The following is a 19,917-nucleotide window of genomic DNA, read 5'->3' as shown; positions in this document are numbered from 1 at the left end:
TAACATATACCACCTCATTTGGAAATAATTTTAAACACATACATTTGAGGCCCTTCATGAATGAGAAGGCCCTGGCCAAATGGTTCTTCTGGCCAGCCACTTTCTTTCCCTGCACAGTTCCCTCCCTCTTCTCCCAGTGGGCACCCCTCACTTTTGGTCATTGACATTGGGTCTTTTTACCTGAAATACATTTTGCCAAACTCTTCTCCATTTTTCCCCATCCTGAGCAGGAATCATGCACTCTCTAAGACTGTAGCTGATGCTCTCTACCCCTATCCCCAGCTGTCAATCACTCTCTGCTTTATACATCAGAACATGTATTGCACTATAACAGTATACAGCAGTTTGTTTATATGTTTATCATTCCTTTGAGGACAGAAACCTTCATGTCTTCACGTCTCTTCCCTTCTGCAAATACCACCCTAGGGGCAAGAAGGAGTAAGGCTAAAGGTATGAGCTATTCTGGTACACTGCCTTTCTGAGGTAGGAGGAGAAGCCCTAATTTACAAATTTCCATGGTATAAATACCATGGTTGTTTTCAAGTTACTAATGTGACATCAGTGAACATTGACTTGAGAAGAAAGTGGATAATTGGGTCTTATGAGCTGGTATGAGCTCCAGCATACCACTGAATCATGGGAGTGATAGAAAGATAAGGCTGGAGTCAGATGGTCCAGTGCTAGGGGTGACGTTGAGGTGGGGGTTGGGAGAAAGAAGGCAAAGTCAGGAGGAATGAAAGAAGAGTTCTGAGGCACATGGAAAAGTTGCTGGTCTGGAAGTTCTCAGCTGTGGTCCAGGTTCTTGGGTTCTACCCATCAAACAGACCAGCAAGTAGAGTGCCAGATTGCTTTTCTGGCACAAGCCACTTCTCTTAAGCAATTTATTGAGCCTTTTGACATAAAGAAAACAAACACTGCCAGATTGTCATATGGAGGCCTAGATTAGAGGCTACTTCTCAACTCCTGCTTGCCGTTCTCCTGATGAAGTCCTGCTCCAGTCACCACTGCTGCATAAAAAACCACCCCAAACCTTAGTACCTTAAAACAACAATAATCAGTCATTTTGATCATGAATCTTTTTGGCCAGAGATTGACAGGGAAGCCTTGAACCTGCTCCCCACAGCATCTGCTGGTGATGCTCAACTGAGGCTTAAGGATCCACTTCCAAAATGGCTCACGCACATCACTGGCCAACTGATGCTGGCTATCAGCTGGAAGCTCAATGGGAGTAAAGACCAAAGGCCTTGGTTCCTCTCAATGTGGCCCTCTCCATGTTGGTCTCTCAATGTGCCACTCAGGCTTCCTCACAACAGGGTAGTTGGGTTCCAAGAACAAGAATTTCAAGAGAACCAAGCAAAATCTATATTGTTTTTATTACCTAGATTCAGAAGTCACATAGCATCAATTTTGCCATAATCACAGGCTTACCCAAATTAAAGGTGAGGGAACACAGACCCCACCTCTCAGTAAGAGTGTGTCAACATCACATTATAAAAAGAACATGTGAGAAAAGAACACGTGAGAAGTGATATGTTATGATGGCCATTTTTGGAAAATACAATCTGCCACATGCCCCTATGGATCATGGGACATTTTACCTTATGCTCCTATCCAAAGGGGTCTCCTTCGTCAGAAACCCAGGCCCTGCCCAGGCTCTCATGGCCACACTCTTTCCTCGCCCCTGATGCTCCTCGCTACAAAGTGCCCAATCCTGGAATTTGAAAGATTCAATCCCAATTTGACTTCCTATAGAAAGACTAGTCTCAACTAGGGATTCCAAGACTTAAAACAAATTTAAAAAGCAACGTAAACAATGAAGTGTGGTGATAAGATTTAATACTTGCCAAATAAATTTGCGTGTTTGAAATAAGAACTTGTTAACACAACTAAATTTTTCTTTAGTAAGAGGAATGAAAGAAAATCCTGAACTAACCCTCCCTTCTCCAGCTCTCCCACAGAATTAACAAAACAAGAGTATATAAATTTGCCACATCATTTATTAATGAGTTAAATCTGTTTGGTCTTCTATAACCTTCTTATACTTATATATTAATATCTTTTTCTAGATTCAGGAAGTTCTCTGTTACTATTCCTTTTAATAAACTTCTTACTCCTATTTGTTTCTCCACTTCCTCTTTAAGGCCAATAACTCTTAGACTTGCCTTTTGAGGCTACTTTCCAGATCTTGGAGGTGTGCTCCATTCTTTTTTTTTTTTCTTTTTTCTCTTATCTCCTCTGACTGTGTATTTTCCAATATCCTGTCTTCGAGCTTACTAATTCTTTCTTCTACTTGATCAATTCTGCTATTAAGAGACTCTGATGCATTCTCCAGTCAATTGGATTTCTCAAGTCCAGAACTTCTGCTTGATTCTTTTTAATTATTTCACTCTCTTTGTTAAATTTATCTGATATAAATCTGAATTCCTTCTCTGTGTTATCTTGAATTTTGTTGAGTTTCTTCAAAACAGCTATTATGAATTCTCTGTCTGAAAGGTTGCATTTCTCTGTTTCTCCAGGTTGGTCCCTAGTGCCTTGTTTAGTTTGTTAGGTAAAGTCATGTTTTCCTGGTTGGTCTTGACACTTGTGAATGTTCATCAGTGCCTGGGCATTGAAGAGTTAGGTATTTATTGTAGTATTCACCATCTGGGCTTGTTTGTACCCATCCTCCTTGGGAAGGCTTTCCAGGTATTTGAAAATACTTGGGTGTTGTGATCTAAGCTACATCTGCATTGGGGCCACCCCAAGCCCAGTAACACTGTAGTTCTTACAGACTTGTAGAGGTACCACCTTGGTGGTCTTAGATAACATGCAGAATAATTCTTTGGATTACAAGGCAAAGACTCTTGTTCTCTTCCCTTACTTTCTCCCAAACAAATGGGGTCTCTGTATTAAGTTGCCTGGAACTGGGGGTGGGGTGACACAAGCACTCCTTTGGTCACCACTACTGGGACTGTAGTGGCACCAGGTCTCGTCCAAGGCCCCCATAACTACTTCCTATTACCTATGTTCACTCAAGGCCCTGGAGCTCTACAAGCAGCAGATGATGAAGCCAGCCAGGTTTGTGTCCTTCCCTTGAGGGGTGTGAGTTTCCTAGGTCCTTGGCAGGTCCAGAGATGCTCTCCCAGAGCCAGGGACTAGAGTTAAAAACCTTAGAAATCTGCATGGTGTTATATTCTACTGTGGCTGTGCTGGCACTCAAGTCACATGACACAGTCCTTCCCACTCTTTCCTCCCCTTTCTATGTGCAGAGGAGCTTCACCCCATGGCCACCACCACTACAGGCCTACAGGGAATATTCCCAGGCTACCACTGATGCTCAATTAAGGCCTAAGGACTCTTCCTTCAGCTTGTGGTGAATACCACCAGGCCTGGAACTCACCCCTCAGGGCAGTGGGCTCCCCTCTGGCCCAGGGAAGGTCCAGCAATGCTATCCAAGAGCTAAGACATGAAATCAGGGACTCCAAGATCTCACTTGGTCCTCTACACCACTGTGGCTGAGCTGGTACCTGGTTTTTGGTTCTTATGAAGGTGATTCCTTTGTGTAGACAGTTGTAAAACTTGGTCTTCCTCAAAGGATAAATGCTGGAGGAGAAGGATACCACATTTTCCATGATGTGATTATTATGAATTGCATGCCTATATCAAAATATTTCATGTACCCCATAAATATATACATCTACTGTGTACCCACAAGAATTAAAAATTTAAATTTTTTTAAAACCTGGTGTTCCTGGGGAGGGGCATGATCAGTGGGGCCCTTATTCAGCCATCTTGCACTGCCCCTCCTCCATCAATATCAATTTAACAAGGATTTATTAGCTATGTTATTAACCCTTTTAAAATTCATCAGGCCAAATTAGTACTATCTGCAGAGTTTGTATCAATCATTTCATGCTAGTCATTGAAAAAAATATATTAATGTTCAAATATACTTCACCTGACTGAAATGTTTTCTTACCTAAGCTTCCATTGGATGAAAATACTGACACCAGTGCTTATTCCCTGGGAAAGCACTCCCTGGTCAATAGCTTTCTTCTGAACCCACATAAGAACTTCCCAGGCCATGGGCAAGTGAAAAAAATTAATTCTTTTGCTCCAGAGCTTTCTTCACCAAGAGGGAGCTGATGAAGCTGTTGGCTGCCAGCTACTAGATGGCCTCATTTTAGTTACAGGAAATGCTGGCAAGTTGGACTGTATTTCTCAAAAAAATAGGCTGTTGTCCCCATCCCTTCCCTGTCCACCCTGGAAATGTTCTTCCATGAGGATACTTTCTTGGTCCTGGCAGGTCAGGCAGGTGCTGGTTCTTCTCTGTTTTCTTCTACTCACAGCTAATCCTTGCATGACACTTCTGCCCCAAGATCATGAAAGCCTGAGTCCAATGTCGGGCATGAACTAGATTCCTTCTCTGTCCCCCACCCAACCAACCTCCACACCAAATTTCTGAGAAAGACCCTGAGAGCTTCACAGTACACTCTAGATGTTGCCACTATTCCCACCACTGTTCCCTTTACTTATATCACCCAAAGAATATGGGGGCTACAAGATCAAAGAGCCATCTGGTTGGGTTCTCACAACAAAGTAAATAAGACCAACAGTGAAACATGGTTTTCTTTCTGTCTAATTGCAGTACCATTATTCAAATAATATTGTCCTTTATTTGTTTCTCCTACCAAAATAACATACTCTAAATATTCATAGTTTAAATCAATTTAATGAGCTGGCCTAGGAACCCAACTCATATTTGTATTTCTCCTGTGGGTATAAGAGTATTCAACAATTGCTTATACAAATCAGCTGTGATCAAAGCATTGTTCTCAGTAAACCTAATTATCCTAACTTTGCAAATAACTTTATAAACTTTTGGAACCTAACCCACTTTTAGGAGAAGGACTTCCTGTACTGAATGCTATAAATAAATGAAGCCAGAAAAGTTTAACAGATTGCAGAATGAAGATAATGTTACATATGGGCAAATATTACAGATGAAAACATAATTAGTATTAGGCCAATTCTCCTTTAAGCAAATTCTCCTTTAAGCATTATAAATATAATATGTACAGCTATTAGTGCTAAAACAAAACACTTGTCAATTATTCATAAGTGTTTCTAATCCTAAAAAAAAATTCCACAATAAACAGATGCTACACACTGAGATTCAGAGACAGGTTCTCAACCTCATTCAATCTAATTTTTCTAAGAGTGTCTACTAAAGATTACTCATCACACGTATGTATCTGACACTATAATTAATAGTTCTCTCTTATTATTTCCATTTTAGGTTTGGCAATAGAAATTTCATTACCAGATAAGCCCACTTTGATTCTGATACAACCAAGGTAATTACTAAATCCATAATAAGGTGGTTATTTAGGGTCAGGATGATGATGAATCCTAAGCTTGTACTTGCTGAAAAGTTAATCTCTGCAAGGAGAGCTAACCTAATGCTCAGAGAAACACATTAAAATCCTTCTGCTTTGTATATTTTGGAGGTTTTGGCTGTTTTTTTTTTCTTGAGTCAGACAGTTTTGTAATCCTAAAGTATAGCAATACTATCTGATATCCCATAATACTCCGGGTAATAGTAGGAGCAATTTTTTAAAAAGAAATAACACTGACATAACTGAGACAAATACTCTATGCTTTCCTTTCCTCTCTGTGGGTTCTGTTGCTTTTGTTTTCTAGGAGATATTCATCTGATCTGGAAAGCAGATATAGCTGCCTGTCAAAAGGAGCCAGGTTTGTTACATATAATTCCAAAAACTTAAATGATAGGCTTTGTAAATTAATTTACTCTTAATTCAGATGGCATAACATAACATCTTCTTGAGATACCATATAACCTTAAACTATAAAGATATATATTTGAATCTATTTTAAAATGTCCATAATATTAATTTTTAAAATTAAATGTAAAGAGATATATAGGTATATAACTGAAATTCTATCTGAAGCAAAGCCCAAAATTGATTTCTCAAACTAGAGAAAGGGACTCCAAAAGAAGCAAGATTTCTCTTGATAGGTAGGAATCCTATCACTTTTGCTTTATACCTAAGGAATGTTACACAGTCTTGGGCAAATAGTAGATGTTCAATAAAGCAAAATTTAAAGGAACTCATTAGTTATTCCTCTATACATACCTTTGCGATGTTTGGTTTTATTTGGTTTGGGTTTTCTTTTTCTTTTGGATGTGGTAGTTAAGGGGGTTAGAAGGAAAGAAGACAGAAGATGATAGGTGAATTTGAAAAGACCTCCAGGGCAGAAGTAAGCCAATGATGAAAAAAACACGTGAATAATTTAGAAATGAACAATTGCAAGACTGAATTGAAAGGACGGGATTCATGGGGAATTGCCATACCCAGACCTAATCTTGACAATGTTCTCTCCCATTTGGTAGGCACGAGAACAAGGAACAGATAATGACCCTTGTGAAAATCCTAAGCAATATCCCCTGTTGTGATTCACTTTTCCCTAACCAGAGAAAATGTAATTTTCTACTTTGTCTTCTTTAGAAGAGTGAAGTAAGCACATCTTTTACACTGCTTGTCTTTGAAAGCTCAGAACTATTTATGTTGATTTGCATACAGTAATTATTTACTTAATTAACAAGCCCTCAGCTAGATTGTTCTTTCAACCCTCAACAAGCAGAAAAGTATATAATAAGATTCCTCTTCTAAGGAAAAGAAATAGGATCTATTGCTTACACTAGAACATACTGAATACAATTTTCCACATGGCTTCTGCAGTGAGATTTCACTTAGTTCCATAACAAGGAAGGAGAAATTCCTTTAATATAAGAGCTCAGAGAAACTGAGACATCCAGATGCATCTGTCACTGAAAATCCAGAAATTTTAAAATTTAGTTTATCCTAGTCTGGGCGCGGTGGCTCACACCTGTAATCCCAGCACTTTGGGAGGCTGAGGCAGGCAGATCATGAGGTCAGGAGATTGAGACCATTCTGGCTAACACAGTGAAACCCGTCCCTACTAAAAATACAAAAAATTAGCCAGGCGTGGTGGTGGGAGCCTGTAGTCCCAGCTACTAGGGAGGCTGAGGCAGGAGAATCACTTGAACCCAAGAGGTGGAGGTTGCAGTGAGCTGAGATCACGCCACTGCACTCCAGCCTGGGCAACAGAGCAAGACTCCATTTCAAAAAAAAAATAGTTTATCCTTAAAGCCAATATCTTTAGTAAAATTCTTAAAAGTAACAAAAAGAAAAAAAAATATAGAAAAGCTGTACATTCCCCACAGAGATTGAAGTTAACCTTAAAATAGAATAAGCACAGTACTTAGGGTTACAAATACTTTATTTAATAGGTTAACAGAAATGTATTAAAATTTAATGCTTATGGTACATTAAGAACTTTCCCTTGTGATTCAGGAACCAAAAATCCAAAACCAACCAATTATCAATGAATAAAAAGAATTTTTGAAACTAGTTTAATGAAATATATCGAGTTCTAAATGCAAAAGACCTTCTTTTACTCTGGTCACAGAAATATTCATGTCAAAGGGATAAAGTGAATGTATGCAGTAAGTAAATGAGCTGAAAGACAAAATGTACCATTCTTTTAGGGAAGCAGATGAAGAGTCTAGCCCACTAGCCCACTCACCAGATGTCCGACTTTGTGTCATAGCCTTGGTGTTTCAGAGCCTCAGGACTCATATAATGGGGAGTTCCAGTTAAAGTTGTGGCCAGGTCACAGGATCCCATTAGAAGTCGAGAAACTCCAAAATCTCCTTGAAATAATAATTAATTTTTATGAATACTTTAAGCCAATGAAAAATTAGCCCTGGAAATTAACAACTGAATGAGTGCCTAATTTGACCATTTTATTATGCAATGGTTCATAGCATTTTAACAGGAAAGAAAAGTAATATATCTGAAATTATACAATGCTGGTAAATAGTTTTAAAAACATAAGTTTTATAGGAGAAAGAAGACTTTGAGCCAGGAAAGTGAATTATGTAAGCTAAAATTCTTTATTTCTGGAATTATGGGAAACTAGACAATTTGATATAAAAGGCTATTTCAAGTCTGAATAATGGCAAACAGAATGATTTTGGAAAAACTGAATAAGATGATATACAATTTCACCTGAGGGGAGAAGAATTTGTTCTTAAATTTACAATAATGGAGCATTTTAAAGAAAAGATCTGAGACTATTTAAGAACATGACTATAAAAATTTGAATCTATCAGCTTTTTAATACTTGCCTAACTAGTTGCACGCTTTTATTCCTTCCTTCCTTCCTTCCCCAAGAACACCCTATATGATGATTAGATGATCCAGTAGCTGTTATGAGGAGAGGTACAGTTCTGAAGAACTAAAGGTTAATAAAGCCATTATATCAACATTTTCATTATCTATAACCACTTATTGCTTGTGATGAAATAATATAAATGAGAAACCTGTAGTAACTAATCAAACCAGTAAAATGATTCTAATAACTTGTAAAGTGCCTGGCATGAAACAGGGAACTCAAAGTATATTTGAAAAATCTATCAAATATGTGGTAAATTTGTACACCTCAATTTATATCAGATACTCAGAAACAAAACAATTAGGTTTTGTTGGGCCCATCAGGTAAGAAACCTGAGAAATTTAGTGTTCGTTTCAGCAGCACATGTACTTAAAAATTTGAGAAATTTAAATAAACCAATGATTACTCTAATACTTCCATGTACCATTTACTTCAATTTGATATGATAATATCTAGAATATACTGTTCTGCATTTTTGGAATTCATACTTTTTAAAATCTTACCAATTTTAAGTAGATTATTTTTCAGAAATACATTCTTTGACTTTAAGTCTCGATGAAGTATCCTCCTACAAAAGGCAAAAAAGATATACAACTTCATGCAGAATATAACATTTTTAAATCCCCATGTAAATAATATATGTTGTTGCACATGATTTACACATAAATATATACTCCCATAGATATATCTTTCAGTGTTTAAAAGCTACAAAGCCACAACACTTTCCAGTTTCCCTGAGGAAACAAAAGTTTTAAAATAAAGATTTTAAAGGTTGGGGAACATGTAGTTTGGAGAAGGGTGATATGCTTTCAACTATTTCAATAGGCTATATTTTATTATGTTTTTGTAGCATAATCTACATAGTACTATATCCAGTAACCATATCCTCAATTGATAGACCAGTTTGTAATCTATTATTACCCAAATGTCCAAGTTTTGTATACTTGTGAAAATAATAACGTTGTTGATGATATTTAAGAATAGGTAACATTTATTAAATCCGACTATAAGTCAGTAATGTAAATTATGTCAGTTAAGACCTTTATTTTATGGAATTATAAAGAACTAGAAAACTTGAAAATCTTTGCATAAAAAAACTAAAATGCCGAATAAAGTATACAAATATCTTCATATATGCACAGTTGAGCTCACATAAAAATGAAAAAAAAATCCCTGGGAATTATTCAAAAAGAAACTGAAAGTCATTCTAGGCCATAAAACATTAACAAATTTGAAAGAAGAGAAATCATACCATTTCTGCTCTCACATCAAAATGGAATCAAACTAGAAATTAATAACAGAAAGATAACTGGAAAATACCAAAATATGTGAATATAAAACCACACACTTCTAAACAATGAAGAAGAAATCTCAAGAGAAATTTTAAAATATTTTGAACTAAATGAAAATGAAAACACACTTTATCAAAATTTGTGTGATATAGCAAAAGCAGTGCTTAGAGGGAAATTTACAGCACTGAATATATATATTAGAAAAAAAGAAAGATCTAAAATCAGTTATCTAAGCTTCCACCATAGAAAACTAGAAAAGAAAAGCAAATTAAACCAAAAGTAAGGAGAAATATTACAGCAGAAATAATAAAATTGAAAACAAGAAACCAATAGAGAATATCAACAAAAATAAAACTGGTTCTTTGAAAAGATCAATAAAATCAACTAGCCTCTAGCCAGCCTAAGTAAAATAAAAAGATAGAAGACAAAAACTATTAAAATCAAAAATGAAAGAGAGGGCGTCACTACGGATTCCGTGGACATTAAAAGAATAAAAAAGCAATACTATTAACAATCTATAACCACAAATTTGATAACCTAGATTAAAAGAACCAATTCCTTCAAAGACACAAGCTGCCAAAAATCATACAGGAAGTAGACAATCAAATAGGCCCATCTTCATTAAATACATTCAATCAATAATTAGTAAGTTTCCAAATAAAAAACACTGGGCCCAGATGGGTTCACTGGCGAATTCTACCAAATATTTAAGGAAGAAATTGCACCAAATATCTATAATCTCTTTCAGAAAATAAAAGCAGAGGAAATACTCCCTAACTCATTTTAAGATGTCAGCATCATCCTAACATTAAAACCAAACAAAGAAAAGAAAACTAAAAACCAGTATCTCTGATGAATGTAGATGAAAAAATCCTCACTGAAATATTAGCAAATCAAATCCAACATTGTAGGCCAGGCATGGCGGCTCATTCCTGTGGTCCAAGCACTTTGGGAAGCCGAGGTGGGTGGATCACCTGGGGTCAGGAGTTCGACACCAGCCTGGCCAACACGGTGAAACTCCGTCTCTACTAAAAATACAAAAGTTAGCTGGGCATGGTGGCAGGGGCCTGTAATCCCAGCTACTTGTGAGGCTGTGGCAGGAGAATCACTTGAACCCGGGAGACAGAGGTAGCAGTGAGCTGAGATCACCCCACTGCACTCCAGCCTGGGTGACAGAGCGAGATGTTGTCCAAAAAATATACATATATATATCCAACATTGTGTCAGGAGAATTATACACCACAACCAAGTGGGATTTATACCAGGTATGCAAGGCTGCTTTAACACTTGAAAGTCAATTAATGTAATCCATCACATCAACAGAATAAAGAAGAAAAATCACATGAAAAAATCAATAGATGCAGAAAAAGCAATTGACAAAATCCAATACCCATTCATGACAATAACTCTGATAAACTAGAAATAGGGAATATTTATAACAAACCTACAGCTAACATCACACTTTACAATGAGAACCCTGAAGTTTTTCTGCTGATATCAGGAACAAGGGAAAAATGTCCCCTCTAATCATTTATTTTCAACATTATACTGAAAGTCCTACCTAATTAAGTAAAACAAGAAAAGGAAGTGTAAAAGGAATAGAGATGGGAAAGGAAAAAACAAACTCTCTGTTTACAGATGACATGATCAGCTAAGTAGAAAATCCAAAAGAATCAATTAAAAAAACCTCCTGGAATTAACAAGTAATTAATTCTGCAATGTTGCAGAATACAAGGTTGATACACAAAAATCAATTGCTTTCCTATATACCAGCAATGAACAAGTAGAATTTGACATTTATATCAAACTATATTTACATTAGTACCCCTGAAATGAAACACTTAGGTATAAATCTAATAAAATATGTACAAGATCTATATGAGGAAAGCTACACAACTGTAATGAAAAAAAATCAAAGAAGAACTAAATAAATGAAAAAATAATCCATGTTCATGGATAGGTAGACTCAATATTGTCAAGATATGGATTCTTTCCAAATTGATCAATAGATGCAATGTAACCCCAATCAAAATCCCAGGAAGTTATTTTGTAGACATTGATAAACAGTTTCTAAAATTTGTATGGAAAGGCAAAAGACCCATAATATTGGGTCTTTTGAAGGAGAACAACAATGTTGGAGGACTGATACTACCTGATGTCAAGACTTTCTATAAAGTACAGTAATTAAGACAGTACAGTATTGGAGAGAAAAAAAAATCAATAAAACAGAATAGAGAGCCCAGAAATAAAACTGCATGAATACAGTCAACTGATCTTTGACAAAGAAGCAAAGGCAATGCAATGGAACACAGTCGTTTCAACAAATGGTGCTGGAACAACTGGGCATTCATATACAATAGATGAATCTAGACACAGACCTTACAGCCTTTGCAAAAATTAACTCAAAAATGAATCATAGGCCTAAAAAATGTGAAACTATAAAACTGCTAGAAAATAATATGTGATAAAATCTAGATGATTTTAAGTTTGGTGATAACTTTTTAAATATAACACCAAAGTCACAATCCATGAAAGAATTGAGAAGCTAGACTTTATTAAAATAAAAAATTTCTGCTCTGTAAGAAAACACTGTCAAGGAATAAAAAGATAAGCCACAGACTGGGAGAAAATATTTGCAAAAGACGTATCTGATAGACTGTTGGCCGGGTGCAGTGGCTCAAGCCTGTAATCCCAGCACTTTGGGAGGCTGAGGCGGGCAGATCACAAGGTCAGGAGATCGAGACCATCCTGGCTAACGTGGTGAAACCCCATCTCTACTAAAAATACAAAAATAAAATTAGCCAGGCGTGGTGGTGGGCGCCTGTAGTCCCAGCTACTTGGGAGGCTGAGGCGGGAGAATGGCATGAACCTGGGAGGTGGAGCTTGCAGTGAGCCAAGATTGCGACTCTGACACGCCTGCGTGACAGAGCGAGACTCAGTCTCAAAAAAAAAAAAAAAAGACTGTTATCCAAAATATACAAAGAACTATTAAAACTCAACAATAAGAAAATAATCTGGTTTTAAAATGGGCCAAAGACCTTAACAGACACCTAACCAAAGATGATATACAAAAGGCAAATAAACCTGAAAAGATGTTTTACATCATATGTCATCAGAGAAATGCAAATTAAAACAACAATGAAGTACCACTACACACCTATTAGAACGGCCCAAATCGAGACACTGACAACACCAAATGCTCACAAGGATGTGGAGCAACAGAAACTCTCATTCGCTGCTAGTGGGAATACAAAATGGTTCAGCCACTTTGGAAGACAGTTTGGCAGTTTCTTACAAAATGATACAAATGCTTATCACATAATCCAGCAATCATGTTCCTTCGTATTTATTCAAATGAATTAAAAACTATGTCCACACAAAAACCTGCACAATGGTGTTTATAGCAGCTTTATTCATAATTGCCAAAACTTGAAAGCAACAAAAGTGTCCTTCAGTAGGGGAATGGTTAAATAAACCATGGTACATTCACACAATAGAATATTATTTAGTGCTAAGAAGATATGAGCTATTAAGGCATGAAAAGACATGGAAGAAACTTAAATGCATACTACTAAGTGAAAGATGTCAGCCTGAGAAATCTATATATGATTCCAGCTATATGACAATCTGGAAAATGTTAAACTATGGAGACAACAAAAAGATAAGTGGTTGCCAGGGTTTAAGAGGGAGGGAAGAATGAGTAAGGAGAGCACAGAGAATTTTTAGGGCCATGCAACAACTTTGTGATACTAAAATGATGGGTACATGTCATACATGTGCCCAAACTCAAAGAATGTATAGCACTAAGAATGAACCCTAATGTAAACTATAGACTTTGATGATAATGATCTGTCAATGTAGGTTCATCTCTTATAACAAATGTATGACTGGTAGCAATGCTGATAACAGGGGAGGCAATGCATGTGTGGGAGCAGGGGGTATAAGGGAAATCTCTGTACCTTCCACTCAATTTTGCTGTGAACCTAAAACTGCTTTAAAAAATAAAGTTTATTTTAAATTTTTAATCAGAGCTTTGAGTAGATTCAATAAACTTGGATTTCAGGGTCCACAAAGGAAGAGGTATCTTAGTAAAAAACTAAACCCTTCAGCTGAAATCTCTGAAAAACTTCTTCATAGAAATAAAGGCAAACTGAAAATAGACCAACCCTCCAAAAGCCTACAGCCTACAGTTAAACTATTTCAGTTCCTCATTAGATCAAGGTGATCTGCCCTAAATATAACTGTCAGGCAGAGAAAAAAAAAATAAATCCTTTCCAGAGAAAAGTAATATCATCTAACATCTCTCAATATTTCACATATATTGTTCAGCATTCACTCAAAAACTACCAGGCATGCCAAAAGATAAGATCAAATGATTAAAAACCAAAAGAAAAAAAGAGATATAGAAATAAATACACAAGTGATCCACCTATTGAAATTATTGGACAAGGATTTGAAAATAACTGTGATTATTGCTCAAGAAAATAACTGACACAATGGAGAATTTCAATAGAGAGCTAGATTCTATATATTTTCTATATAGAAAAAAATATATATTTTTATATGCACTAGAAGGAGTGCATATATATATATTTTCTAGGAATCAAATGGAAATTCTAAAACTGAAACAAAATTTTACTAAAATTAAGAATTTAGTGCATATGTTTGAAATCAAATTAGACACAGCAGAAGAGAGGATTTAGAAACTGGAATAATGGTTAGTGAAAAGTATTTCAACTGAGGTGCAAAAAGAAAAAAAGATTAAAAACATAGAAAAGGCTAGGCACAGTGGCTCACGCCTGTAATCCCAGCTCTTTGGGAGGCCGAGGTGGGTGGATCACCTGAGGTCAGGAGTTCAAGACCAGCATGGCCAACATGATGAAGCTCATCTCTGCTAAAAGTACAAAAATTAGCCAGGCATGGTGGCAGGCACTTGTAATTCCAGCTACTCAGGAGGCTGAGGCAGGATAATTGCTTGAACATGGGAGGCGGAGGTTGCAGTGAGCCAGGATCGCGCCACTGTACTCCAGCCTGGGCAACAAGAGTGAGACTCTGTCTCAAAAAAAAAAAAAAAGAAAAAAAAAAAAAGAAAGAAAGAAAGAAAAAGAAAACATAGAAAAGAGTATAAGAGACATCTGAAATACAGGCTTAAAGTTCTAATATATATATAAATGGATTCCTAGAAGGAATGCATAGCAATGAAGAACAGAATGTGATGGTCTAACATACATCTTTAAGCATTGTAAAAGGAGAATAGGGGAGAAGCAAAATTCAAAGAGAGAATGACGAGGTATTTTCAGAATTTAGAAGTTTTCATGAATTCACAAGCTCAGAAGCAAAAGAAATCCCAAGCAGAATTTAAAATAAAAATCCACAAGTAGACATAACACTGTAATATTGGAAAACACCAAGGACAAAGATGTTGAGAATCAACTGAAAGAAAAGATATTACCTTAATAAGAATGTCTGTTACATGGAAAGTGACTTAACATCAATAACAGAATCCAGAAGACAGTGAGATAACATTTTCAAAATGTCAGATAAAAATCTGTCAATCTGGAATTTCATTTTTAATAATAGCTAAATAATAATACATTTTTAGCTGAAATAGTAGCTAAACTATTATAAAAGGATGAGGAAAAAATAAAAACATTTTCAAACAAACAAACAAAGAAACTGAGTGTTTATCATTCACGTAACTTAAGGATTTGTTTTAGGGAGGAAAAAAAATGACCACAGAAGGAAGACATGGGGTGGAAGAAGTGGTGAACCAAGAGATTGATAAAAGTGGGGAAATCTAAACTAGTTTTGGCTTGTAAACCAATAATAATGGTAGCACTAATTAATAATTTGTGGGGTACATAAAGGAAGTAGAACTGAAATCCTGAATAAAAATAATAGAAAAGAAGGACATAATTGGAGTTAAAGTCTTTAAGAAGAAATTGACTGCAGTGTATCTGTCCCCCTGCTTAAATAGGAGAACCCAGTCTGGGAGCAGTATTCTTGAGCCTTAGGTCAGAAATGGGGTTGTGGCTTTATAAAATGAAAATCTGTCCTTTAAACACCAACTTAAGTCCTTCAATGGCTCTGCACTGCTTCCAGAATAGTCTACAGTTCTATACGTGGCCTGCTAGAGATTTCAAGACCTGGCCCTACCAATGCTTCTGGCAGCCTTAGCAAATGCTTGAGCCACATTTCTATTAATATCATCTCTTCCTCTTCACAGTTCTTTACTCACAGGAGATGCTCAATAAATGCATGTTGGTTTTTAAAACACTATCCTTGGTACAAAGATGAATACTATCTAGTGGGACTCATTCATTAATCCAAAAAACAATTATTGAGTGCCAACTAGATGTTATGTGCTGTACTACATAATGTGACAGATACAAAGATTCATAAGACAAGGCTATGTATCTCATAATGCTTACACTCAGGTTAGAGAGTTTTTTTTTAAGTACATCAGCAACTGTAAGAGATGGCAGAAGGGAAACCTAACCACTGTCACTTTACTAAAGAATTATTTATAATTGTAAATAATTACCAATAAAGACATTCACCTGGTCATAAGGAAATATCTCTCTCAGTAAATGATCACTCTCAGTTACATGCCCACCAAATTAATATTACTATTATTAATTAAAACCAGAAATATCAATTATAAAAATAATTTTTACCATTAGAATTAATGATAGTACACATGTAATAATGTTACCTTTGTAAAGTGTTCAGGCCTCAACCATCCAGCTTTATTCTGACTAAGCAAATTCTGACTAACAACATTTTAAAGAAAAGTCACTCATAAAGATCATATAGTTTACTTTATAGGACACAAATGGGCAGAAACTCAACCGGGCCTATAAAATCAGCATATAAAGTGAAGAACTGGATATGATAGTGAGAATTTCCCCTAATTCAAATAATCTTTAGCCTCTTTAACCCTTTAGTGGATTAGAGAGGAATAAGTATGTTTCTAAGAATAGAGAGAAAAGAGAAGAGCAAAACTAGACAATGCAACACTAGGCCACTTCATCTTGAGGTCCATAACCCCAGATGCTATAATCCTAAGCACTATACTACTATTTTTTTACTGTTATGCCCAATCTGGAGATGAGGAAATCAAGGCCTAGAAAGGCCAAATAACTTGCCCAATGTTGTACAGCCTATTGGTTCAAACTGAGGTCTCTTTGACTCTATAAACCACTATTCTCACATAGGTCTGTTTATCTATAAAAACTTTGCTATTTAATAACTATTTTCTACTGCCTTCTTACATTCCCACGATACCTAGACCTATGCTGTACATGAGTATGTTGCTGACTTCTTAACTGATTTAAAAAGAGAACAACAGTATTTACTAACCGTGTTAAATGAAACCTGGCTTTCTCTATGCCTACTCTGGGGTTCTCTTGGTGTGGCAGGAACTGTGAAATGCCTACCCAATAACCATTCTCCTCCTCTTCTCCCTTGACACCAGAACCCCATGAGCCTCTGGGGAGGCTCAGCCCTCCTCAGACCTGTTAGGTAAAGGAAGTGGGGGGTGTAGGGGGTGAATGTGGCAGGGGGATATGATTGCTGAGTTAGATACAAAACTGGTTAATGCCCAACAAGGCCATAAACCATCATCACCAGGGATATCTGTTCTACTGGACAGAAATTATTTGCATCTCTGCTGGAAAAAAATATTCAAGTGTGCCTCTGCCTCCACAGAGTTAGGAAGTAGCCCAGATAATAGAAAGTTAAGTCCAGCACTGCAGTGGAAAAATATCCACTAATATCTTTTGTCTCTTCCATGTTTTTTGAAATTTTTCTAACATCAATGAGACGTAAGGGAAGTCTGCTGGAATCTTGTAGGAAATACTTCCCTACTCTTATAAAAGACAAAAAAAGGGGGGAGTGACATGCCATATGTCCCTTTTACCTTTTCTGGAGTTTGGTTACTGTTGTGTGAAGGCGGGATACGTGGTCGTGTTACAGCCATTCTGGCAACCACAAGAGGACAAGTCTGACTACAAAAGCCAAACACACTGAGAATGGTGGAATAAAGAGAAAGAACTAGAACCCCAGAGAATACTGCTCAGCCACCTAAGTTAACCAGCTCTAGAACAACTCATTTTGGAGACTTCATGTTAGGCAAGGTAATAAATTTTCTCTACTGTTTAATCTGCTTCTGTTATTTGCAATTAAGAGCGTCTTAAGTTGATCACTTGGTTTCTATAGCTATTGATTCTAGGAAGTCAAAGAGACAACAGGTTTAGGATTTGCAATAGTGAGCTAAGGAGCCCACCAGAAGACTTGGTGCTGTAACTTTGGAGTAAGTAAAACATTCCAAAGAAACTCACCTGATGACACCTAGACTAGACAAGCAGAAGATGAATTACAAATAATAATACATTGATAGGCCTCTATAAATATATAAATTAGTAACTCATCAGTAGATACTTTAAGAATAAGGCATACAATATGTTAGAAAGCAGTTATGAGAAGTAATTAGCTGGCACTGTGGTAATGGAACAATAAATTCTATGCAACAAACCAGGTATCAAGCTATTTGCTAAATATCTATTGAAAAATTATAATTGGCCGTGCATGGTGGCTCATGCCTGTAATCCCAGCACTTTGGGAGGCCGAGGCAGGCAGATCACAAGGTCAGGAGTTCGAGATCAGCCTGGCCAGCACGGTGAAACCCCATCTCTACTAAAAATACAAAAATTAGACGGGCATGGTGGCGTATGCCTGTAATCCCAGCTACTTGGGAGGTTGAGGCAGGAGAATTGCTTGAACCTGGGAAGCAGAGGTTACAGTGAGCCGAGATCATGCCATTGCACTCCACCCTGAGCGACAGAGCAAGACTCCGTCTCAGGAGAAAAAAAAAATCGTAATGTATTGGCTTTGTGGTTACAGTAAGCCAAAATGAGCCAGCATAATTTTATCCTATGTTTGGCTAATATCCATTCCTTTGAAGTATATGAAAATGAAATCCAACAGATAATAAGGTAACAGGCAATAAAGTTTATATGAAATCTTTCTTCTAAAAAGCTCAACACAGTTCTCCATCTATTATCTCAAGTGCACCATACCATATCTGTTCAAGTGGTGGGTCCCTCTCATTTCTATGTTTCATGACACCCAAGTGATCTGGTTAAGATTTGCTGACAGTTTCTGGTTCAAATTCATGCTAAAAATCCCATCTCCATCTCCCCATCAGGTCATTCTTCCCCAGCATCCAGGGCCCATGCTAGGATGAAGAACAGTCTGTGGAGGTACAGAGGGCAGGCATTTCTCAGGCCTCCAGCCCAAGGTAGAACTGTGGAGAAGGTATGGACAATTCCTCTCACCTCCCCTCAAGCCCTAATATGAACAGTTTATGAAACCCTCCCTGGAGGTCTATCCTTCATCTAGCAGGTTCTCAGGGTGGATCACAAACTCTTCTTGCCAAAGGTGCTGGCACAGCCAATGGCTCCTTTGTGATGCACAACCCAGGCAACTCCTGTTACTGGTCTTTGCCATGTGGCCCCTGTCCTGGGCACTGAGGCACCTGCCTTTCTTCATCAGTCTCATGTCCCCTCACTAACACAATGAGTCCTCTACGTTGTAAGTCAGAAGCAGGGTCAGGTCTTCCTCAAACTATTGGCCACTGTCAGCATATCAGGAGTGTGCCTACACCTGGCTCAGGGGTGAGGTTACCTTGAAAAAGTGACTGCAGGATATCCTCAAGAAGTGAGGACCAGGAGAAAGCAGGAATCTCCAGTAACACCAAACACAACTTCTCTCTGCTTTTCCATCTTCAAATCTGGGGTAGGACACCTCCTTCCACAGTCATATTTACTGACTCAGATTTCCAAGTATGGCTCTTCCCTGGAAGCCTCACTACATTAAAAATGAGTTCTTAACACTACCTTTCAGGAAAAAACACAACAGGGAGGAGGTTCCAAGATGGCCGAATAGGAACAGTTCCAGTCTACAGCTCCCAGCATGAGCGACACAGAAGATGGGTGATTTCTGCATTTCCAACTGACATACCGGGTTCATCTCACTGGGGCTTGCTGGACAGTGGGTGCAGCCCACAGAGCGTGAGCTGAAGCAGGGCGGGGCATCACCTCACCTGGGAAGTGCAAGGGGTCAGGGAATTCCCTTTCCTAGTCAAGGGAAGCCGTGACAGATGGTACCTGGAAAGTTGGGACACTCCCACCCTAATACTGTGCTTTTCCAATGGTCTTAGCAAATGGCACACCAGGAGATTATATCCCATGCCTGGCTTGGAGGGTCCCGCGCCCACGGAGCCTCTCTCACTGCTAGCACAGCAGTCTGAGATCGAACTGCAAGGGGGCAGTGAGGCTGGGGGAGGGGCGTCCACCATTAT

The 19,917-nt window shown here is 37.6% G+C and overlaps 1 protein-coding gene across 46 annotated transcripts in view; it reads right to left on the bottom strand.

The window, feature by feature from the left end:
• NEK11 (NIMA related kinase 11) overlaps positions 1-19,917 on the bottom strand; it is a 328,327-nt gene that overhangs the window by 212,931 nt on the left and 95,479 nt on the right. For 42 of the 46 annotated variants that reach the window (XM_024928044.4, XM_057301902.2, XM_063602926.1 and 39 more), the window contains 2 exons: positions 8,766-8,830; positions 7,612-7,738 (listed from right to left, as the gene is read on the bottom strand). In XM_024928044.4, the coding sequence (XP_024783812.1) occupies positions 7,612-7,738; positions 8,766-8,830 (192 nt within the window). The remainder of the gene's footprint in view (positions 1-7,611; positions 7,739-8,765; positions 8,831-19,917) is intronic. The other 4 variants (XM_057301897.2, XM_055110455.2, XM_057301896.2 and 1 more) reach the window with 1 other exon arrangement.

This window comes from Pan paniscus, chromosome 2, assembly GCF_029289425.2.
Source record: "Pan paniscus chromosome 2, NHGRI_mPanPan1-v2.0_pri, whole genome shotgun sequence".
In the NCBI taxonomy this organism is placed as follows: Eukaryota; Metazoa; Chordata; class Mammalia; order Primates; family Hominidae; genus Pan; species Pan paniscus.
This window is presented reverse-complemented; position numbering and strand designations above follow the sequence as displayed.